Below are 23,540 nucleotides of genomic sequence, written 5' to 3' on the forward strand. Positions count from 1 at the left end.
CAAAAAACTGTTCTAGTGACGTCATTAAAGAAGGAAGTAGAGGGATGTAGTCCAAACGGGCCGTTCGATGTAGGCGACTTCTGTTAAATAAAATATCTCGCTTGGCATTGAACTTTGAGCTTTATAATTTTACAGATATTATTTATGCTCTAACAGCAACATTACACACTAACTGAAGTTTGAAACATGGGATCACGAAGAACGGGACCTTTAATAGCTCTTTTTATTAGAGCATCCTGCAGTTTAGCAACAGTAGACTACATTTTACAACAATTACTAATTTAGCTGATTTTACAAGCCATTGAGTTAAGAGGCTAAGAATAAGTTTAGCACAGATATATTTTTACTCCCCTTCAATTGTATTGAAGACTCTAACTGAGCACTTGAGTGTTTCGCTTTAAAGCGCACTGTTGCAAATCATCTCAATGCACGGCCTATTTGACACACTGTAAAATGTAGTGTGAAGGCGCCCAACTCACCATCACTTAGCTGAGAGCACTGTGAATTTCTTTCACACATGCAAAGAGAGAGAGAGCGAGAGTATTACATACCACGTAGAATTGACACTCTAGATGTAAGTGATATTCTTTGTTGTATTTTCCTGTCAAAATGGAGTTCATTGATTTTATGCAGCCTTTAAGAACAAGCAGAAGCCAATGCCGCTTACTTTGGCAGTGGGGAAGAACTAATGCAGAAGTGCTCACCTATGGAGAGGTGCAGGTATGATGGAACTTTATAGGCCAAAACGCAGAAACGATTTAGCCTTTTATTACTTCCGTTTCCATCGTTCCGAAGTCAATGGGTTTTCTTAATTGTTTTATAGTTAAATGGCTAAAATAAGGTCTGTGGTTAACAAGCTCAGGACACTTTTACGTTTTGTTCTATGACATAAAATACATCAGTACTAGCCCCAGCGTGTCTTGAAAAAGGTGGTTGCTTAAAAGTGGCTAAATGGGACTACAGAGGCTGTCAGGGACATTAAACATCATCATGCCGAACAGGTAAGCTCAGTCTGCTTTTACAGCTTCATTATGCTTATAATTGAGCTCTTATAAACTATTCTAACTCAAACTTTCTGGGAATATGTTTTTAGATAAAAACTGAAAAAGTTTTCGGAAGCTTAGAGGTGGTGACGTTGAAGTCTTGGGACCGTGGTGTAGTTCGTTAATAGCCTACCTTTAGCTTTTTACTTTTGGCGACTGCATTTAAGCTTCAAAATTCATAAAAGTTGTGTTCATCTGTGAAAATGATCTTGATGGACAAACTGTGCAAGTATCATAAACTTTTGTTGATTTTGTTGAGCTTGATTTTTTTTTTTGCGAAGGGTGGCAGTTTAAGGGACGGGGTATGCTTACAAAACCAGTAAATAAAAGTTTATTGGACCTTAAAAAAAAAAAGTACATTGAACACAATGATATAATTAAGTACATAATACAAAACTAACTTTGAAAGCACAAGATTAAAAAGATTAGAGTGAAATTTACCAAAGGAAATGCTTCTAAATTTGCAGTTGATCTGACACTTGATGTTAAAACTGTTGGAAAACACTGAAAAGGAGTTTAAAATCTGTTTGATTTGATTTGATTCTGGCTGTTTTTGTCAAAGACTAAAGGAAAATGAGACAAAAGAACTACAGAGAGAGTGAGGTAACTATCATCACAAAAGGAAACAGTGAGCTACTCTATTTCGAGCTCTTCATGGCCACACCAATAATAAAATAATGGTTACGACCTATTGATGACTTCCTCTATAAACAACAGATGAAGTGTGTTGCACGATGCTTTCAAAATAAAAACAAAGGGATCTAAAATTAAATGAATCTGCAGCAGAAACAGGATTACTGTATGGTCGATGTCAGTATGTCTTTCTGTCTGTCTCGCTATCTTTGTCTTTGAGAACAGGATGACGTCTTAGGCTGAAACCACAAGCAGGCTGAAAATGAGATCAAACCCATATAAATGATTCAGTTTAGCACACCCAAATGTAATTTGCTCTTCCCTAAACTCCTGTCCAGTGGTAAGTGGGAGAAATAACCCAATAAACTATTCCGAACAAAGCCAAAACAATCTGATTGTCTGCCTAACAATCATTAACATGGAGAATGATTTTTCAGCAACAAAGTACATTAATGATCCAGACAGTATGATATACATACACTTATAATAATCTCTTATTGTCAAATACTCAATGCTAATATCAAATTAATTTGACAGTCTGTTATTTGTAAGCCTCACTAATGAACGCTGAGTTTAAAGATCATTTCATCAACGAGACAAATTTTCTTCTGCCTGAGCCAACTTACAAAAAAGTACTGTAAAAAGTGGTGGTACCTTGGTACAGTGGTGCAGTGTCCATCACATGGACATACCATAGTGCTTTGGCACATATCTTGCCATAAGGCTTACACGACTGCTCAAAAGTTTGGGGTCAGTATGTTTTTTTGTAAATAAATCAATACTTTTATTCAGCAAGGATGCAATACATTTATTAAATGTGACAGTAAAGAAGTTTATAGTGCTAAAAAAGATGCCCGCGCTCAGCTGTCAAGTCATCATAGGCAAGTCACTGGCATTAGCTTTTGATTCTAAGGAGTTTTTCCAAGGGTATGCCACCAACTGTTAAAGTATTATGAAAATGAATGACAGGTAATATCCAGCGTGATGTGTTTTGAAACCATCGAAAATTGCAGGTTAGTGTAGAACTGCCATTTAGGAAAAACATTTTTTTTTTTTATAATTAAACACCATGTTGTCAAAGTAAGTACTGTGGCACTTGCATGTGCATATGTGACCCTGGACCACAAAATCAGTCTTATGTGTAATTTTTTTTAAATTGAGATTTATACATCATCTGAAAGCTGAATACATAATCTTTCCATTGATATTAGGTTTGTTAGGATATGACAATATTTGGCCTAGATACAACTATTTGAAATTCTGGAAACTGAGGGTGCAGAAAAATCGAAATATTGAGAAAATCGCCTTTAAAGTTGTCCATTTCTATAGGCGATTGTGCTGCATCTACTCACAAAAATATTTTTTTATATATATTTAAGGTGGGAAATTTACAAAATATCTTCTTGGATCATGATCTTTACTTAATATCATGATGATTTTTGGCATAAAAGAAAAATCGATAATTTTGACCCATACAATGTATTGTTGGCTATTGCCACAAATATACCCGTGCGACTTAAGACTGGTTTTGTGATCCAGGGTCACATATTATTAACATTTTCCCAAAATCAAGCTCAAATGGAGTAACAAGGTTTTTCACCAGCGAATGTCAGATATTTGTGTTCATTTTGTGTCATTAACGGCGTTCAGCGTTATGTTTTCATAAACTAACAGGTTACAAAGTTTATTGTAGCTATGTGGGCGCCCAGTTTTCCCTGTTGTTTAAAACATTTGGCCAAAATCTTGTGTATAAATAAAGATTGAAGTGCTATGAACCGGCTGTACTGGCTATGATTAGAGGGCAAATTACAGACTGACACTCTTCTCGGCTCCTCGAATACATAAAACATTAGCCTTTACAAAATCGTGTTTTTTGAATAATGAAAACACTGTACTTATTCAAAGAACTAGTTCTTTATATACCCTTGCACTGCAAACAAGCAGAGACAGTGCCCAAAATGTGGGCAGCACTTCATTCACGATTGAGACGGGTGGAGCTTCTGTATGAGGTTTTGACAACAGTTTGAGTTAACTGTTAAAAGGAGTTACGAGGTTTAGTCACAAGCTCTAGTATAAAGCTCTATTAAGTTCTGGTATAAAGTATAGGCAAATTATTTTTTAATGTTATTAAATGGGGTTTTTTTTTCTAATCAAACAGTTTCAGAACTGAGTGAACAGATTCCCCCCCCCGATTACTGTATTTCTGATTACCGTTTTACTGTATTTTGATCAAATAAATGGAGCCTTGGTGAGCGAACCAAACTATCATGGTAACTTTTGTTGTTTGTGCAAACCAATTAATAATGACGGAGTCTTAGTTTAATTTGTTAAATGTAGTTAACTGCTCAGTCCCAAATCACTGAGCAATTTACAAGACGTCCTACCTGCAACTTTCAGGGTTAGACTACACGGTCTAATTTGAAGGGAGCAGCTGTGAAACACAAAACAAGAAAGACAAGCCAAAATCTACTGCAGAAAACACTGAGCCACAAATTACAACCCCACCAATGATGTCATTTCCTTCCATTTGCCAGGCTCATTCTAGGGAAAGTCTCATTTGATGGTTGTTGCTATTCCAGAAAAAAAAAAGATGGTTAAAAAAAGAGAAAGAAAAAGCAAAGGAAAGGTCTTTGGTATTAATTCAAACCCCTTTGCCCACACATGTTTCTGTTTTAAGCTGATCCCATTGCGTGACTGCCTCTGCCTAACGCTGGCACAGACTCCCAGCGCGCAGCCTAATCGAACAATCAAGGCAGAGTCTGTGCTGATATTCGTTTTTATCTCAGAATGCTTTTATGGGAGGAAGACTGTTGTTTTAGGTGGTTTCTCTTACATTACATTTACAACATGTAATACTGTGTACTACTACATCCTTCAGCCAGTCTTGTTTGTAGTCTATACTTTTATATTTTTGTAAATGAGCTCAACTCAAGCTGAAAATAAAATGGATTTTAAAATTGAAATCAGATATATATCCCATTCATTTTTTTAAAGAAATATTTCACCTTTCATCATATTTGCAAACTTTTATGATTTTCTTTCTTCCATGGAACACAAGAGAAGAGGTTTCGCAGTGTTCACTGCTCTTGACTGAATAACTTGTCTTAGCCTACTTCAATAAGGATTAATCTATTTTTAATTTTTGAAGACTTAAATTTGATTACTTTATTCAATTTCTGAACCTGAAAACTACTGTTAGACCTGCCTGAAAAAAACTTTTCATTAGTACATTAGTTCAATTGTATTTATTTGTGCTATTGCTTGTAATTTAATTAGGCTATTTGTTCTTATTTTATTGCTGACTGTTTACTTGTCTTTAATAAGGTTTTACATTTATATTTGCTGGTGTCATAACCTTTTTTTTTTTTTTGATAATATAAGGTTACATGGGTCAAAAAAGAAATGAATGAAACCAATAACTTTTATTTGATTTATTTATCATAATTTTGTGGTGGGGGCCAGTGAAAATTTTAGCAAGGCAAGTAAAACTTTGAACCACTTGAACAGCATTTATTTGAAACCGAAATGTTTTGTAGCAACGTAAACTTCCTTATTGTCACTTTTGATCAATTTAATGCATCCCTGCTGAAGAAAAGAAATAACTTCTTTCTAACGATGTGCGATTGGCCCCTCTGACATTGAACAGAGCTCTGTTGTTTGTCTTATCAGCAGCTAAGTCCTCAGGACATCTGAAATTTCCCATGTATAGCCACAGATTGAACTACTACACAGTACAGACAGAAAATGAGTAAGAACAACTAACACAGCGCAACAGTGGCTTCCTTCATGTCATAAAAAGTCTTGTTATTGCAAACATAAGCCAGAGAAAATTTTCCAAAGTGAAAGAGTACTAATAGTCAAATTCACCTGAATTTTGCAGCCTAACATCTGGTTGAGAGGCAAAAAAAAAAAAAAAAAATTCAGGCTGTTTTGAGTAAAATCAGTCTGCAACGTGTTACCTAACATGGCACACAGGCAGAGTCATGTCAGGCGAAACACTTTCTCTGGCGGTTTCCATTGATCTGACTGAGGTTATGTCTGCTGCTGCTGGTCCATCTCTCCAGCACAGCATTCGGCAAAACTAAGAATTTAAGAATTGGCTCCCTTTCAATTAATGCTTAGCTTCAAATCAAATTGACGAATATTGTGCATCCATAGTTTGTGATGACTAGTTCTAAAAACTAATAGAGATTGCACTCGCATGTATATTTTCTAGCTCAAGTAATAATTTAGTATAGCATAAGTACAAAAATGTATACTAGCTAAATACATTTCCATGACCTCTCAAGGACTCTGAGAATTTCAGTTCAAATTTGAATTGAACAGGGTTTCCAAATCAAATTCTGAATGGTGCATAACCTTGTTACTTTGTGCTAATATACTCGAGACAAAGAGCCGAACTGGAATTCAAACGATCGCAGAAAGACTCAGACTGCGAGGGAGATGAGAATGAGACAAAAAATGCAGCGACTGAGACAGACGAGGGGATGTAATGAGGAAGGTGGGGACACACTTTAACTCCTAACATTGGGATGGTCTCCAGAGAAGCAGACTTTTCCATAGCTGGCTTATTGTGTAATTCACTGGAGGACGCTCAAGTTCCCTACACGTTCCTCCCCTACTCCCTCAGCCTTCTTCGAAAGACAGGAAGGCCAGGCCTGTAACCGGAGAGGCCCTGAAGACTGTGTCACTGTGAGGGCTTCGTTTTTTTTAGGGTTGGACTGAACTCACTGAATAAACTTGTGGACCCTTCGACTACAAAGCAGCCAGACTCCTGTAGAGTGGAGAGAAAGAAGCACCTCTTACACTGAAACTCCATCAGGCGAGATGGTTTGACAACCTCTGTAAAACATGGTGCAAATTATGATGTTTATGAAAGGTCGAGGACAATGCTTGATGGTATTATTGTTACTAATCTGTTAGTATTGATTTTTCTTCAAAAGCAAAGCACCAAAATGAGTGTGTACGTGAAATATGAGTTTTCTTTTAATACTCCAATTCCCGTGATTTTTTGAAATGTATGATTTAATCTATTTTATTACATTTCAGATTTAACAATTAATTCCCCAAAACCCCGGCTGTGCTCGGATGTAACCATCTGTTCAGAGTGAGATGATCCAGACATGTGTTGAACCGTACAGATATGTGAACCCAATGCAATATGGACATCCATGTCAGCCTTCTGTCACAGTTACCTCTGTACCTTCACAACAGAATCATAATGCTGGGATGTATTCGGTAGACCACATTAGTGAACTATAATCAATCGCCATGTGGGTGAATCTGGCACATAGGTCTTACGGTACATTAAATGTAGTCCATAAAATGAGTTTATGGAGTAATAAAACCCAGAAATGACACAATTCAAACTACAGTAAATTATAGATAACAAAAGGATACGTTCAAAACAAAGACGATGAAATGGGATGAATGAAATATCAGTATAGATCAAGTAGTGGAGGTCGCTGTTGAATAGATGGTGTAAAATAGCGTGACTGATATCGTGACATCACTGACACGAGCCCAGCGCTATCTCAGCCTCACAGGCCTCCTCCATTCACTCAGTTCCTTTAACTAACAACTAAAATAGAGCCCTCTTATCTTTAAGTGTCACTTCAAATGAGTGCTCTACAGAACAAATGCTGGGAAATAAGTGTTGACTACAAATCCAGATTTTTACGAAAAGAAAAAAAGTACCATCTAGTTAGGAAATAGTAGTTTAAAAGAGTAATTGGTGTAAACAGTAGTGGAATCGTGCAATTTTCCAAAATGAAAATTCTGGTATTCAGTGTAAACATTCCCAGCCATAAAACTGGAACTTTATGACCAAAGTTTCTTATAATCAGATCTAATGTCTTGTGCTTATGCTGATGAAACTCACAAAAAAAGCCCAGAGGTGCTCAGTGCTGAGTCGGGATCTGTGCTTTGGTTTGTTGAAATTCACAATGAAGAAAAGCTGTTCAAATAAAAATGTACTTCCAAACAAAGAAAAGACACATGCTGTCTCCTTAAAGAAATAAAATAATAAATGTGCATAACAAGACAACTGCGACAGACAAATGCATATCATCTTAACTTTGACATTTTGCTGGCTGAAGCCAGGCAGTCTGTCAAGATTGTGTGCTAAAAAACAAAGATTTAAAAACTTGCTAGGCATCAATGCATACCAAAGCTTTCAGATGTTTCTTTTACATCAATAAAGGCCATTAAATGAGAAGAACTGGTCTATGAATGTAAAAACTATAGGACTGTGGAAAACTACCTTGTTAAAGGGGTTTTACCCCTAAAAAAGGCCCAATTACTTGCAGATGTCTTAGAACAATGGTGCAGAAACAGCTTTGTACTGCACACTTTCTCTATGATGAGGACAAATTATTTTCATTACAACTAATTAACATGAAAGTAGGCAAAAAAATTGTAAGTCTAGAGGGATGAAGCACGAAACCCAAAAGTAAAAAAAAAAACCTACTCGAACACATGGAAGTGAAGGCTACAAGACTATAAGTGTGCTATTTGGCATAGGTTTTGTTATGTCATGTTAAAGGGTTAGTTCACCCAAAAATGAAAATTCTGTCAGTAATGCCTCGTAGTGTTTTTGCGCAGCGCGTCTGTGTTACACGTCACCACGTAGGCTCACTATTGACCGACGCTGGTCATGTGTGTGATGCGTGATGACGTGTAACACAGACGCGCTGCGCAAAAACACTACGAGGCCCAGAGAGAAGGAAATGAATAGTGGAATAAAGTCGTTATTTTTGTTTGTTTTTGCGCACAAAAAGTATTCTCGTCGCTTGATATACTTAAGATTGAGCCACTGTAGTCACTTGGACTATATTAACGATCTCTTTAATAACTTTTCTGGGCCAGCAAGTTTGGGCCACCTAGCAGCCTATGGTGAAGTGATCCAGCACTCAGATTTCATAAAAAATATCTTAATTTGTGTTCCGAAGATGAACGAAGGTCTTACGCGGTTGGAACAACATGAGGGTGAGTTCATTTTTGGGTGAACTAACCCTTTAAACTGGGTAACTCTGCCCACTTTTAAATCTCATTGATCCCACTCCATCTTGGTGTATATTGAACATCAATTAAGTTTAAACGGCTTTGATTTTGGCACCCTTTAGGTTTACTTTGAATGCGAGTTAACTTTAAATTGACCTGCCCTTGACCACAAGCTGATGCATCCCTATGGTGAAAGCCAAACCATTATCCTTCAAATACACAAAGTCCTCCTCGGCAAGGAAAGGGTTCACCATCAAAGAAGCTTGTATCCAACTATCCCAGTTTCTCAATGGGACTTTGTTAGCTTGTCCAGAAGCCAGTGGCTTCAGCATCCAGCTCCTGTGGTTTTTGATGGGCCCAGCTTATTGATCTGTTCCCAGTCCCAGAGGCGATGAATAATGAATGCACGCATTGTCATCCCTCACAGATCAGGTTTCATTTGTAAACGAAGCAACACTTGTAATTAGCCAGGAGTTTTTCGATGAGCTCCTCGCAATCCCCAAAACTCAACAATGCTCTTCAGGGGGCTCTGACACCCTGTGTGAATTCTGTGAGAGAGCTTTTCGATTACAAGAATAAGAAGTAGGGTTACACCTGGGTGATCGTGTGTCCACTGAGCGCTCTCATCTCTGTCTAAGGAACATCGGTACATGCACTGGTTGCCATTGGTGATAAGACATTTAAGACAAGGATTTCTTCAAAACCATATGCAAATATTGGTCATTTAAATTAGACCGCCCTATAGAGTTGAATTTGAATTCTGGACAGTAAAATCTCATTCAACTTCTCCATAGAGTAATGTGTTTTTATGCTTAAAACTTTAGGACAGATCTGCCATGAGCTCTAAAATTGTTATGGGATTATATTCGCTTGTAGAATTCACAAGTGTGACTTAAACAACAACAACAAAAAGTGTAATTTCACCAAAAATCCCATTGCGATTGATGTAACCAAATCAGTCTCTCTGCAATCTTATTTATATTCTTGTACACTACCATTCAAAAGTTTAAATTGAGTAAGAATTTTTAAGAAATGTATACTTTTATTCAGCAGTGTCACATTAAATTGATCAAAAGTGACAGTACAGGCAGTTGTAATCTCTAATAAATTCCTAAATTCCTAAATCACGGTTTCTACAAAAATAGTAAGCAGTTCAATATTGGTAATAATTGAAGAACATGTATACACACAAATACACACAAACTCACTGTCCTCAGGCTTTGATTCAAAAGTAGCACACCTTATTATTGAACTACCCCCTGAACGAGTGGGTGAGTTTGATGGCTCCACCTACCACCCCTTTCTGCTCTACACTAGCAACGTGATCGGTCAGCTCCTTTATAGATCTGTTTAATGCCTTTGATGTTCATTACAACTAACCTTTCCGATCATTTTTTTGAAGGAAAAACTGAAAAACTGTCTGACCTAAATCTCAACACCAAGCTGAAGTATAAAATTGCAGAGAAATTTCAAAATGTATGGAGTTAGAAGGTGATGGAAGCATTTGAGTTGCTAAGCTTTAGTAATAATGCATTATATAAATGTGCATGATATATGACACCATCACTCAAACTGCCAAATAGGGCTGAAATTATATCAAAATGCCCGTCTCGGCGAGTATCCACAGTCGGATATATCTCAAGTGAACGTAAACAGTTCGAGAAAGAAAATGGATATCATTATATTGAATCAGTGCATTAAAGTCTTAAAGTGACAGCAGCCTAATAAACCTGCTGCCGTCTGTGTCAATAGCATGAGTAAAACAACAAAAGACCAGAAAATCACTTTCGTAGCTTTAACAAACATTAATTATATTTAAATTACGCAGTGAGGACTATGCTGTGTTATTTTACATTTAATTATTCAGCTTCTGTACCTGAATATTGTTACATCAAAAACAAAGCACTGTTTATTTAATTTGTATCTTTGTTTTATAGTATTTATCAATGCTTGTAATTTGTTTATTATATTCCATGCAGATGCACTCCTACACAAAATCATCCCAATTATTGTAGGATGATTACTTCTTTCCAAATAGAGCTATTCAAGCCATCTGGTGGAATTCTTTCCACATCGCAATATATATCACAGAAAAATTTAATTTCGCAATGTCAGGTTTTTGTTTCAACATTGTGCAGCCCTAACTGACTATATGCATCATTATTACCTCTGTACTGACTCATTGAGATAATCAAAAGAACCAGGGGAAAGAGGATTAAAACTCAATGTAGACCTGACTACCATTAAAAATCTTAAAGGACAAACAGATTTTCTGGACAAAAATAAAAGATTTTCTACCTATATATTTTTCATCCACAGGTTAAATGAAGGTGCTGGCCCAACCTAACCACGTTCTCATGCTCTCTGACCCTCTCTAACATTAAAGGGTTTCTTACATCAAGATTTCAGGTAACAAAAATGACTTTTTTTGAGAATTCATGTTCTGAATTTGAGAGATCGGGATTGAATAAGTACCACAACAGACTCACCTAGGTGGTTTTCATAACATGTTTTGATGGGCCTGACTTAAAGCGATAGTTCATCCAAAAATTTAATTTCTGCCACATTTCGTACGAAAACTGTATGACTTTCTTTCTTCTGTGGAACAGATATTTAGAGAAATGGCTGTTTTTTGTCCATACAATGGAAGTTGTACCAATTGACCCTTCGCAGGGAGTTTGACTGACAGGCGATCTGACCAATCATAATCCGCCATCCGCCAAATATGCCATTTTTGTCCGACAAAGCAGTCAGGACAGTTAGTAGATTAACGTTGGAGAATTTGAACTTGAAAAACGGTGTGTACCGATGTCTTTCCGCGGTTAAAACAACATTCCTTCTTATGTTCATTTATGTTTATTTGATGCTATAAACCAGCTAGAAGGAAGAGATGATTGGTTCACGAGCAGCTTTAACTAAGGCTCTACAGCGATCTGTCAGATGCATTAAAGAGCCACAAAACGGTATTTATTGTTTAAATTTCTTTTTAAAAAATGACCAAATTTGAAAGGTGAGACTTTGTTTCATATCAAAAGTAACCTGGTCAGTCCTGTCTGTCAGCGCCTTGTCAGTGTCCTCTTTGCTCCGCGATGTATATTTCATTGTGTGAGAACATGGTGTGTGGCGTGAGAGCGGCGTGACTTGTCGGACATAGCAACAGTAACTAAAGGGGGCGGGTCTTTGTGAACGGTCAATTGGCTCAAATGTTGATTTGTTCCCAAAGTTCTTTAAAATTTCTTCTTTTGTGTTCTGCAAAAGAAAGTCATACAGGTTTGGACTGACATGTCGGTGAATAGACAGACCTTTCATTTTAGGGTGTACTATCTCTTTAAGAATCAGTGAAGTGGACCACTGGATATAAAACTTTTTTTTTTTTAATACAGCTTGTGACAAGCTGAAATGGATATAAATGCACCATCACTTCACTCAATGAAGCTCCTAATATCTTGATTTTCAGCATAAATAGACGGGTAATTGGAATGAATCGCATAGCAGTCAAGTTTACTCTGACAGCTGATCTATAAGAATCTTCTTGAATGAATGATAGACACGATTTCTTAAAAAAAAAATGAATGCGAAACTGCACCACAAGTCTTGAGTTTGAACTTGAGAAACCACTGCAACGTGCAAATGAATCCAATTGCATCTAAAGATTTTTCTACCAACAAAAAGCATCTAGCAGCATGATTTTTTTTTTCTGTAGCCTAGATTTTCGTTCTTATTCTGTCTTTATAGAGTTCTTTGACCCTTAAGACTGTGAAAGGGTATAACTGACATACAGGCAAGAAGAGTCTGTGTGCTTAATTTGTAATCTATCTAAATTGTGAGTGATATTAAAAATTATATTAATTTGTAGAGTTGTCTGTAAACGGAAGGAATTGTTTTGGTTCAAAGACAACACGCTTGAGTCAGTGATATGGATTAGGGTAAATCAAGAGCCAATGTAGAAGTTCCATAAAAAAAATAAAAAAAGAATAGTAGCCTTATTTAATATCCTTCCTCATTACGTTGACAACAGTCAAAGATCTGACCTGCTTTTAAATTAAAAATAGATATTTTGAGGATATAGAACAGAAACATTTTGAGAGACTAGGCTAAGAAATGAGAGTTTTAAAGACTAAGAGATGCCTCCATCCTTGTAAAAAAAAAAACAGTTATAAGATATTATTCCAAAGCAGTGGTTCTCAACTCGTGACTCATGGACAGGAGGGAAAAACAATGTTAAATGCAAATAATAAAATGCAGCTACTATACAGTATAATTGTGCAAAGCTATGAGAGCTAAACAGACTTCTAAAATGAAGGAGAAATGCTTCCTATATCGTGTTGTCAATGATTTCCAATCAACATCCAATGTCTACTTGAGGATAAACATGATTTGCGCAGACAACAATGTGTTTTTCCAGTGAATTATTGGCCACAGAGAGATGTAAACCATCAACATTTGGGAGAGAGAGAGAGAGAGAGAGAGAAGCAATCACTCAAACTAGACAACACACATTTTGAAATAAAAGGACATTCAAAAATCTTATTCAATTACTTTTATATCCACTGTTCTAAAGTATCTGCTGCTAAATTATATATGAAATAGATTTAAATTAAGTTTTGAGTGAGAAAAAACCCCATCATCATGCATACTTAAAACGGCACAGTAAGTTCCAGACAATCAAGAAAAGCTCCCTTAATGTTAACATTAATTTTGAACAAAACATTTATCAACATGTTAACAAACAGGTCTGACTCTGAATCTGGCCTGCTTTTAAATTGAACCAAAATGTGAAGATGAATTGCTAATGAGAAAAACATTGTCCTCAAAACTTCGCATTGCATTACAGCAGTTTTAAAGGTCTCCCACAAAAGGCTAAATTCCTATCATCTTGCCAACAAACTCATCCAGTTACCGGTTGCAAACTGATCACCCATCCCAAATGAAGCAGACCATGACATCACTCACCTGCAGCAGGTGAATCAGCGATCACCATGGAGACGAACATCAGCAGCAGCAGCACGCACGCGGTGACCCGACTACCTTCCTCCATCATTAGACCCTTAATTTAGTGAAACTCATGTTTGGTCCAAGGTGATCCGAGGAGAAAATCCACGCGTTCAACTAGTCACCGTGAACTGCAGCAGATGAAGACAATACCACTGTTATTTAGGTCATATTTTCAGTCCTCTTTTTGAACATGAATTCATGAATACTCCCGGAACAATATCTAACGATTTAATCATAAACCGAACAAATGACATCTTGCATATCACTAAAACCCTATATTTTAATTCATAACTGCAGATTGTAACCACTAAAATGCATTGCCATGCTGCCTCGCGCTGACTGAGTGACACTATAAGTGAAGTGCTCGAGCAGCGCGCAGACCGTACGGATCCTTTGTTCCTTAACTTGTCCGACTCATTTTCACGAATCGGTTCTTTCAAACAATTCGTTTTAAAGAACCAGCTCAAAGAACGATAGTTACGTCATGGCGCAATTACGTCATCGCGTGGCCCCTGCCATCCTGGCGTGACATATTATAAACTCTAACGTTCCAGTAAAGTTATTTACTGCTGTTTATTACACGTAAGGACACTTTTAACATAGCATAGGTGTTTATTATAAAGTCCCAGCTGTTTGTTGCAGTCTGTTTCGTATGTGTCTCCGTCATATATTTCCAGTAGGTTTACTAATATAATTTCTGCTAATGGACTTTTAAATGAACTTTGCCCTATTTATCAAATCCTGTACAAATCACTTCACTCATCTGTTCTTGGGCATGAACTGGAATCCCCACTCTAGAAACAGCAGGAACGATTCCGGCAGATTCGTGAACGAATCGTTTAGACCTGTTCAATAGATTCACCAAAAAGATCCAGTTCAAAAGAGCGATTCGTTTTCATGAATCGGACATCTTTATCGTGTAATATCACACGAACCGAGTCTCGCAGAGATCCAATCATCCAAACATTGTTGTACAGTGTGCTCCAATGACTAAACTTACACAATGACATAGCATACTGCATGCTTCAGAATCAATGTAAGTTAAAGCCAAGGCTTGTGGACTCACTGTGCGTTAAAACCCCGCTAAACGCGCGTGTTGCACGCGGATTAGGCTTGTACTAGTCGGGATTTGCAGTAACGTTAACTGTTCTGTAATGGTTATGAGAGAAATACTTTGTAATATTAGAATTTCACGGTGTTATTATAACTAGCTTGATTACCTATTGGAACTATAAGAGCTAATATTTCGGATGTGTTGCTGTATGCCACATAACGGAGTCTTTTATAAAGAAATGATTGCAAACATCGTCTATATAACGTTACATGTTTGATTGATGGTGCATTTAACTCGAGTTAACTTGTAGTTGCAAAATATACATCTAGTAACTTTATCTTGCGGCTGGATCGGATTTATATCAGTTTATTTTAAAGCAAAGAAAGACTTTTAGCACATGCACAGCCTAGAAAAGCAACTCCTTTACCTTTTAAAGCCGAGTTACAGCGATCTGAAGTCGATAGCGTCCATATCCAGTTTCAGATCAGGATTAAATCTTCTTTTTTACATGATTGCATGACACAACGTGGGATTTTCTTTTCATAAGTGTCTGGACCTTGTTTGAACATCACTCACTTTCTCAGATGCAACCGCTCTGTGCTCGGGATTGTACTAAATCCTCCCCTGACAGCAGGATTTGGAGTGTCTTGTACGGGGCTCTCCGGTCATTGGCTCCCCTCGCCGTCCTTCAGTAATCCGGGTTAGATTGACACCTCCGCCGGCGTCTGTGCTTTAACGGCAACGCGCTTTGTTACCGGATCTTGTGTGGCTGCATATTCTGAACCTGAACCAGATTATTTTTTAGGAAGTTTTTACATGTTTTATTTTTCACAACCAACGAGATTCTGAACACGATTCGCTACAAGAATGTATTCGAGTTTGGTAATGTGACAGCACACCCTAGTGGTCACTGAGGGCAACGGCGTTTTATTACTTCATCAAAAGATAAGTACTTGTAATTAGATTATATGACATTTTAAAATACTCATAATCAGACTACACAGTTACTTTTCTTGATTACATGTTATTCTCACAATGGCAGTGAATTATTCATAATTCATCGATTCTACTTCTTTGTTTTATTTTAAATGTTCCTACTACTGCTTAAATACATTCAGTTTGTCTTCCAGGTTTATGAAATTACACATACAGAACAGCCACTGGTCATGTGACTATCACTGAAAACTGAGAATCACACAGCATTTGATCACTGAATTTACAGCCATTATTTCACTTTTAAGAAGCTTTTCTCAACATTTTCTCACATGCAAATCTAATAAGATCCTCGTGAACACATGAATTATTATTTTAATTATAAGTCATTAACCATGTATTGCCGTCTTTGGAAAGCTTTTGTCTTACAAACACATTCAAATGTACAAATGTATGCCATTTCATACATGCAGTGCAGGGATTCCCCAAATGTTTTGTTTGCCAAACCTCTTTGCCCTAATATATTTACTTGAAGTAAGCCCTTAGATTTTAAGTAAATAAGTTAGGTCAATAATAATATCAAGTCAATAATAATAATAAAATAAAGTTCACGAATCTCTGATGTCGGTAAATGGTCACATGACATGCAGGTAAATTTTTTTTGTAAATGTTTTATTTTGATTGTTCTATTTTAAAATTATTTATTAGAATTTTTATGATTTAATTTATCGCTTTTCATTAAACTCACAAGCCCCAGTTTGGGACACCCTATTTAATGCACTTCATGTTGATGATAACAAAGAATTTGTATTTTTATATCAATATGGTACAAGATTATCATATTCAAATCAATGTGATAAATGAGTTAGGTCAAAAGTAATCTAAAAAGTAGTCAGAATACATTACCTAAAATAAGTAATGTAGACTACATTACTTACTAAACATTTTTGGCATGTAATTTGGAATCAGTAACCGACTACAATTTAAGTAATCTACCCAGCACTATATAATTATGTATTTTACTTTCTTAGCTGTATTTTAAATTGATTAGTTCTCACCTTCAAATACTATGAATAATATGATGAACGTATGTATGGCAGATGCACATACAAAACCAAGATGCACATTTGTGTATCACTCAGAATCATACTGAAATAGAGTCCCTTGCTGTGAAAACTAGTCCCAGTATTCCCTACTAGATTATTTTTGGTACACGTGCATTGCCTTTGGTGATAGTCTGGTTAGTGTGTGCCACCAAACGATAATTATTCTCTGGACTAAACAAGAAAGAAACTCACAATGACAGCATGAAAATACAAGACAGATGCCGTGACTTAACAGTTTAATGTAAATCCAAGACAAAGTGTGATTACATTTCTACACATATACAATATGCATATGTGAGCATACAAATTTCCTTTAATAACTCGATTCACCTTGGAGACCGAAAAATGATCAAAAGTAACAGTGAATAACAAGCTATAACATAGTTCACCACGACGCGAGCCCCTTCACACCCTACAGTTAGTAAATAGAACGATTAAAATAACTATATTCTTCTATAACCCCCAGGTTTGTTAAAAATCCTCCATGAATTTACACTGCTATCATTAGTTGTCGAAGCCTAATAAAATTCACTCGGTTTTTTTTCTACAACGAAAATTATTAAGAGAAGCACACAACATTTGTAATGGTAACACAAGCGCTTAGTAGCAAGTACTCAATTTTTAGGAGTTAAATCATTCTTATTATTGTCATTATTATATTCATTTTAACATTCTATAAAGCCAGTAAAATATCCATTCTCATAGCATACTTAATAATATTAGCCTAAGGTACAGGGTACATATAATGCTACGTTAACAGATTGAAATAATGAGACATCACACTTCTTCAAATCTCCAATAAACAAAGCAAAATTATAATAATTATAATAAAAAAAAAGGACAATAAACAAAGAAGTATACCTGGAAATACTGCAGCACACAATAGCTTTGACAACAACTAATGTGATACACACTACTGAGAAAACCATACAGCAGTCGACAAAAATCAGGGGTCGGGGGGTCGGATGCTTTCTTAGGTCTTGAAACATTGTAGAAAAATATTTAGTTTTTACATTTGACTGTGAATGTTCACTGCTGTGCAAGTAGAAAATTGTTCACGTCTCCGATGGCTGCACAAACGGCTACGGTGCATCACAGCTACATAACAGGTTACTGTGGCGACTCGTGTGATGAGTGACGTTTCTGTACAAATAAGTTCACTTGCATTCACTGGTGTTTCTTATCTATTTGTGATATAGGTTACGCTTTACACGCTTGTAGTAATGTCACAAAAAAAAAAAAAAGTTGAGCGATGAGTGTTCTTGGGCATTATGATAATTGTTTAGCTTTTTTTTTTGGTTCTAAAACAACATGTGGAGATGGCCGTATTGTCATATTTGGCCTCTTAGCACATTCATTCAAGTTCAATGGTGCATTTAACCCCTTATGCTTCTGTTTCAGCCCATAGATGAGAGGAAAAAAATCTGATGGAAACGAACAAAAGCTTTACAATTCTGGAAGTACTGTGACCACTTCAGTGACAAAATAAACAAAAATCCATTGTGATTTCTGCAAGCTTTGAGTTAATTCATGATCATGTGCTTTAAAAGCAATCTGACAGTTATCAGGGGTTCGACTGGCAAGAGATTTCAGGAATGTTTTGTAGTCCTTATAGTGGCTGAATCCATTGCTTCCTGTAACGTCGGACGTAGGATTTTGACTGTAGGTTGTCGATTCATGAAGCTAAATGTGTAACAAAACCCCAGGCTTCACAAAAATCACCAATACAGCACAGATTCATGGTTCCTTAAAGCTTCATGTGCAGTTAATAAAGGAGAAGGCAGTATTTTGACATAAGATGGAAAACAAAATCGTAAATTGCATGAACGCTTATTTCTAGCACATTTTGGTTGCATAATCTTCATTGATGTATAAAGTTCAGACAAAGCCTGAATCTCAAAGAAAAAAACAACAACAGCACATCATTATGACTTCTTGTTCATAATTCATCAATTTACGTTTGTAGAGTGAGTAGGGCTTTCTATGATTTGAGTTAAAACATGAGAATTAAAAACATTGTATTATTGATCAAATGAATGCTAGATCAAGTCATTCTAGTGAGTCTTGCATTTCAGTGATTACTATCCAGAGCAATCCAACAGTAATCATCATATTTATCGGATATTTTAGTCTCAAATTTAACATTCATTTTGTACTAGTAACCAGTTTAAAGGTAGCAGTGCTGATTCAATTCATGAAGCACTAATTTATGTCTGTGATTCTTAAATATTTAGTTAAAACCCAAATAATAAAGCTGAAATTTAAAGCTGCAGTGTATAATTTCACTGTCACTAGTGGCACCAGACAGAATTGTATTCGAAACACTCCCAATTTTCCATTGGTTGGACTAACTGATAGCCACGCCCCCATCTCACACCATTGGTTGATCCCATGTCAAAGTGAAGCCATTTTTAAAGCGCCACAGTGTTTATACTCATCAGGAGTAAATAATTACACACCGCAGCTTTAATAAATGAAATGGAATTGACATTTTCTTTTTTCTAAAAAATGTGAGGGCCTTATTTTTTACACAAATCTACTTATTAGATCCAAAATCGGGAGTTTTGTCCACACTAACACTGACAAAACGTATGAGAAAGGTACAAAACACTGGATTAAACTGTGTTAAAAGCAACTGCACTGAAATCTGAGAGAACACGAGAGTGCATTATTTGTGTCTTTTCTATTTTGCGTTTTAGTATGCCATTTACAGGATCCTTTCTGACACCGACCTGATCTAACCTTTTTTTATTAATGTTTTTATTTTTCTAAATGTCAGTGAAACTCACTCTTCCTTCTCCATTACAGCAAGAGAGACGTCTGCACATCAATGACATGCTGAATTTCTTTGGTGGGAAGAACCAAAACTCCTTAAATGCCAGCGGAGTCCCAATTTGGTCGTACAGGTCGGTCCCTGTGAGGTGAGACGGACTGGAGACTACAGATCAGTGCGGTCAGAAATGGCTCCTTCCGGAATGGAATGTTTTATGGGAGTATCATCGAAGGAGCCTTTCCTTAACTGTGTGCTTGAATGAGCATCCAACTTAAGCTTAAACAAACGTATGCACAACAAAAACAACAAAACATCTATAGGCATCCTACATCGTAACACACAGCCTAACGAATCAATCTGACAAGCTATCAAACTGAAGGCTCGGGTACAACGCAACTGGTGTGAGATCTTGGCTGAGCACTTATGCTTCCTACCAGACGAGGGTCCACATATGAATATTAAACATCACAGTTACATATTGACCACCAGAAATCAAAGCTTGACATATAACATAAAACAATAATAAACATCCACGAACATTATTGCAACACTCTCTATGAGAAAACAATATACCTAGTGAAATAAAACAATAATATAGAAACATCTCAAAGTAAAAACTACTTCAAATGCAAGTTTTGTGGCGTGAGGGCAGAAGGGGATATATTTGATGTGCCCAACATAAAAATAAAACAAACACTGTGTCCTAACCAGGCACATAACCTCCACAGTTAACTAGAACATGTCTGAAAATTTTGGACCAATGAGATTTCACTGTGGGCGGGGCTACCCAGCCCATCATCACAGACACAGGCTATGCAAAATACAAAAACCCATGGATGTAATTTTTCTTTTCTTTTTATTTATTTAAATTCAATTTGATTTGAATGCTTATTCTTTTCTTTTGTTTATTATTTAGTTTTCCTTCCATTCCATACTTAAGTGATTATAAAACTTTAAAATAAACTTTTAGTTTTCCTTTTCTTTGTGGGTGCACTACTCTTCAAAAGTTTGGGGTTGGTAATGTTTTTTTAATGTTTTATTTTGTTATGCTTACTAAGGCTGCATTTACTTAATAATACAGTAAAATATTTTGAAAATGTATTACATTTTTAAAGAACTCATTTCTATTGTAATATATTATAAAATGTAATTTTCAGCATCATTCAGCATGTGTCTTTAGTGACACATGATCCTCCAGAAATCATTCTAATATGTGGATTTGGTGCATTTATTCTACTAACAATGTTGAAAACAGTATTTTCTGCTTAATATATTTGTGAAAACCATTTTTTTCAGGATTCTTTGAAGAATAGAAAGTTCAAAAGAACAGCATTTATTTTTTAATTTTTTTAAATTATTATTATTATAATATGTTTTTACTGTCACTTCTGGTCAATTTAATGCTTTGCTGAATAAAAATATGAATTTCTTTAAAAGCAAAATCTCACTGACCCCAAACATTTCAATGGTAGGGTATATAAAGTACTATATAAACTTTTCTTTTCTTTTTAATTGGTTTATTACAGAGCGCATGGTTAGGACACAATGTGAACGATTGGCTAGCATATTGAACCTTAAATTAAGCAGCAAAAAGACAAGCATTGGCCCACAGTTTTCTACACTTTCGTTATCTCTTTACTGACAGGACGCCTGTAGCATAAGTGATTCCTATGGTAAGACAAACAGTGAAAAAGACAGCCAATTTTGATTTACGGTGCATGTTGTTGCAGATATGTCATGCAACATGGGGCCGTTTGAAACCCCAAGGTGTACGTGAGAATAAAAACACCACAGATCTTCGTAGAACCTCGAACGAACGCTTAAATCAGAGTGTTGTGTGCAATCTTGCTGCACGGCTTCCTTCGGCATCTACCAACGTGCTCAAAGCCAACATGCAATTCTCATTAAAAATGTGGAATTTGCCCTCTCCCTCTCCCAACAATTCCCATCAAAATCCACAAGCACCTCAGTCTCTCCAACGCCTAACAAGACTCTCCTTCTCGAACCCTCCCAGGTTTCTGAACCAAGTCCAGCCTTCCATAAACAGACAACCTCTTCAAACCTGGTATGTTTTATTTAACTTTAAACAAACTATGCAGCCCAGTCTCCAAATGATTGAACGACACTTGGCTTTTCCCATGAAATATTCGTTTAGTCTCCCTTTTATGACAAATACAGCCTAAAATCAGTGACATCGCATTGATTGCAAGGTGACTAAAACGCATAGCTACGGTATGTACAGTAAATACGCTATATAATTATATCCACTATCCCGAACAAAAGTTACTTATCTTTAAATGACAACTTTGGTTCATTACCCCAGGCAAGTATCTGTAAATGTAAAAGATCTCATGCACGCTAAACGAGAAGCGTTTAAATAACGTTTAGGGCTAATGCTTAATCCTGGAACTTAAAAAAAACAAAACACGAAACGATGAAGATGTTCAACCTAGGAGCCAACTCTCTGACTAGCATCTGGTTCTAGAGGGTTTCCAGCCAAGTAAACTGTCGTAATATATGTAAGGCACTACGAGGTAACAATGATAAACCTAAGACTGTGGAGGAATACGTCGCACAGATGTGCTGAGCGCACACATGCACGCAAACGCACGACCGACTACCATGTTGAACATGCCTATGTTATTGTAACCACTTTGTGCAATCACATTGAAAGAGGAAAAACAAGAATCTATTGGTATAAGAAAGGTTCTTCATTAAATCAACGGGTGCAGACTGCTACATTCTACAAAGAGGGGCCCAGCTAATGTTCTACGGTATGACAAACGTATTTTTCTTTTCTAAATGTGAACACAAACAAAGAAAAGTCTATAAATACACTAGAAAGTTTTGTCGTCCTATTTCCAGAAGATTCCTCCAGGTGTTTTTGTCGGAGAGCGCGGCGGAGTATGCACAATACCGTTCGCCGCAAGTAATTTGGAAACGTTTAAGACAGTTCAAGGCCATCGTTATGTTTTTTTTTTTTTCTTTGAAGAGCAGCAGATATCCGTATTTCACCTCATCCAAAAAAATTCTCGTAGGAATTCAAAACATCCACGTCCTGACCTCGGGCTCAAACAGTCGGTGAATGATTTCAAGAAAGGGAAAAGCCAACAAAATCTCCGCCGAACGAAACTCTGTCTCTCCCAAACGGCCTGCTGTTGAGACCTTGTTGTAAAAGAAACGAACAAAAGCAAGAACTCCTTCTTCGACTTCTGTTTTAAGAGAAACAAAACCTCCAGATCACAAAATAAATTGTTAACTGGCCCTTTTGAGAAGGCAAAATAAAACTCATCAAAAAGAAAGCTCCTCAGTACCCTTCCGTTCCCTCCGAGAATACACTTCCTCTATCCATCGGCATCTTCATTGTCTTCAAGTTTAAGCATGAAAGGAACAAGGGGATGGGGTTAAGGGTCGATAGGCTTCAGCGTGTCTCTCTGTCTCTAGGTGGGATAAGGGTAGAAATGGTAAGCAGCGATTGGCTGGGCTCCAGTGTTTCAGCTTTAGAGGTAAGGGTACTGGTTCATCTTGGTGGGGCTCAGCGGGTATCCAGTGTAGACAGTGGAGGCAGGAGAAGCGCTGATGTAGGTCTGGTGCGCAAATTGGGCCTGGTACTGGCCATGGTGCAGGGTGGGCGAGGGCAGCACGCGGTGGCCCATGCTGACAGGCACCTGGTGGACGATGCCCGGCGGGTAGCTGGCGTGCTGGACTGCGTGACGGGCCGAACCCTGCGAAGCGACCAGGTGGGCCACCGTGCCGGTGGAGCCCAGGGCCGTGGGGCCAGTGTAGGTGTAGAGGTGTTGCCCGGACAGATGAGGGGGGGCCAAGTGTGGATGAACGTTAGCTGTGTGGGTGGGGCTGTTGTGGAAGGAATACTGAGCCTGGGTGGCCATAGTGGGGGTGATGTAGGCCTGCTGCCGCCGGTGACCTCCGTTGCGCTCAATTGCCATGTGCTGCTGAGCCTACACAAAGCAATAATATATTACTTTTGTGGATAAATATAT

General features: G+C 37.1%; 2 protein-coding genes and 1 long non-coding RNA gene across 4 annotated transcripts in view; all 3 read right to left on the reverse strand.

Moving 5' to 3' along the window:
* Positions 1–15,490, reverse strand: part of LOC309508253 (UPF0606 protein KIAA1549) — a 54,732-nt gene extending 39,242 nt beyond the window's left edge. Inside the window, exons 1-2 of one of the 2 annotated variants that reach the window (XM_082182781.1) lie at positions 15,155–15,490; positions 13,632–13,801 (exon numbers count right to left, since the gene is read on the reverse strand). In XM_082182781.1, coding sequence (XP_082038907.1) covers positions 13,632–13,719 — 88 coding nt within the window. In that variant the 5' untranslated portion in view covers positions 13,720–13,801; positions 15,155–15,490. The remainder of the gene's footprint in view (positions 1–13,631; positions 13,802–15,154) is intronic. The other variant, XM_082182782.1, reaches the window with a different exon arrangement.
* The window catches only part of LOC309508267, a 224,346-nt gene that overhangs the window by 39,242 nt on the left and 161,564 nt on the right, over positions 1–23,540 (reverse strand). The gene's annotated exons all lie outside the window — the stretch shown is intronic.
* The window catches only part of hipk2 (homeodomain interacting protein kinase 2), a 96,327-nt gene continuing 89,772 nt past the window's right edge, over positions 16,986–23,540 (reverse strand). Inside the window, exon 15 of the mRNA XM_082181594.1 lies at positions 16,986–23,498. Within this exon, the coding sequence (XP_082037720.1) occupies positions 23,040–23,498 (459 nt within the window). The 3' untranslated portion in view covers positions 16,986–23,039. The remainder of the gene's footprint in view (positions 23,499–23,540) is intronic.

This window comes from Leuciscus leuciscus, assembly GCF_965113295.1.
Source record: "Leuciscus leuciscus genome assembly, chromosome: 10".
Classification (NCBI taxonomy): Eukaryota; Metazoa; Chordata; class Actinopteri; order Cypriniformes; family Leuciscidae; genus Leuciscus; species Leuciscus leuciscus.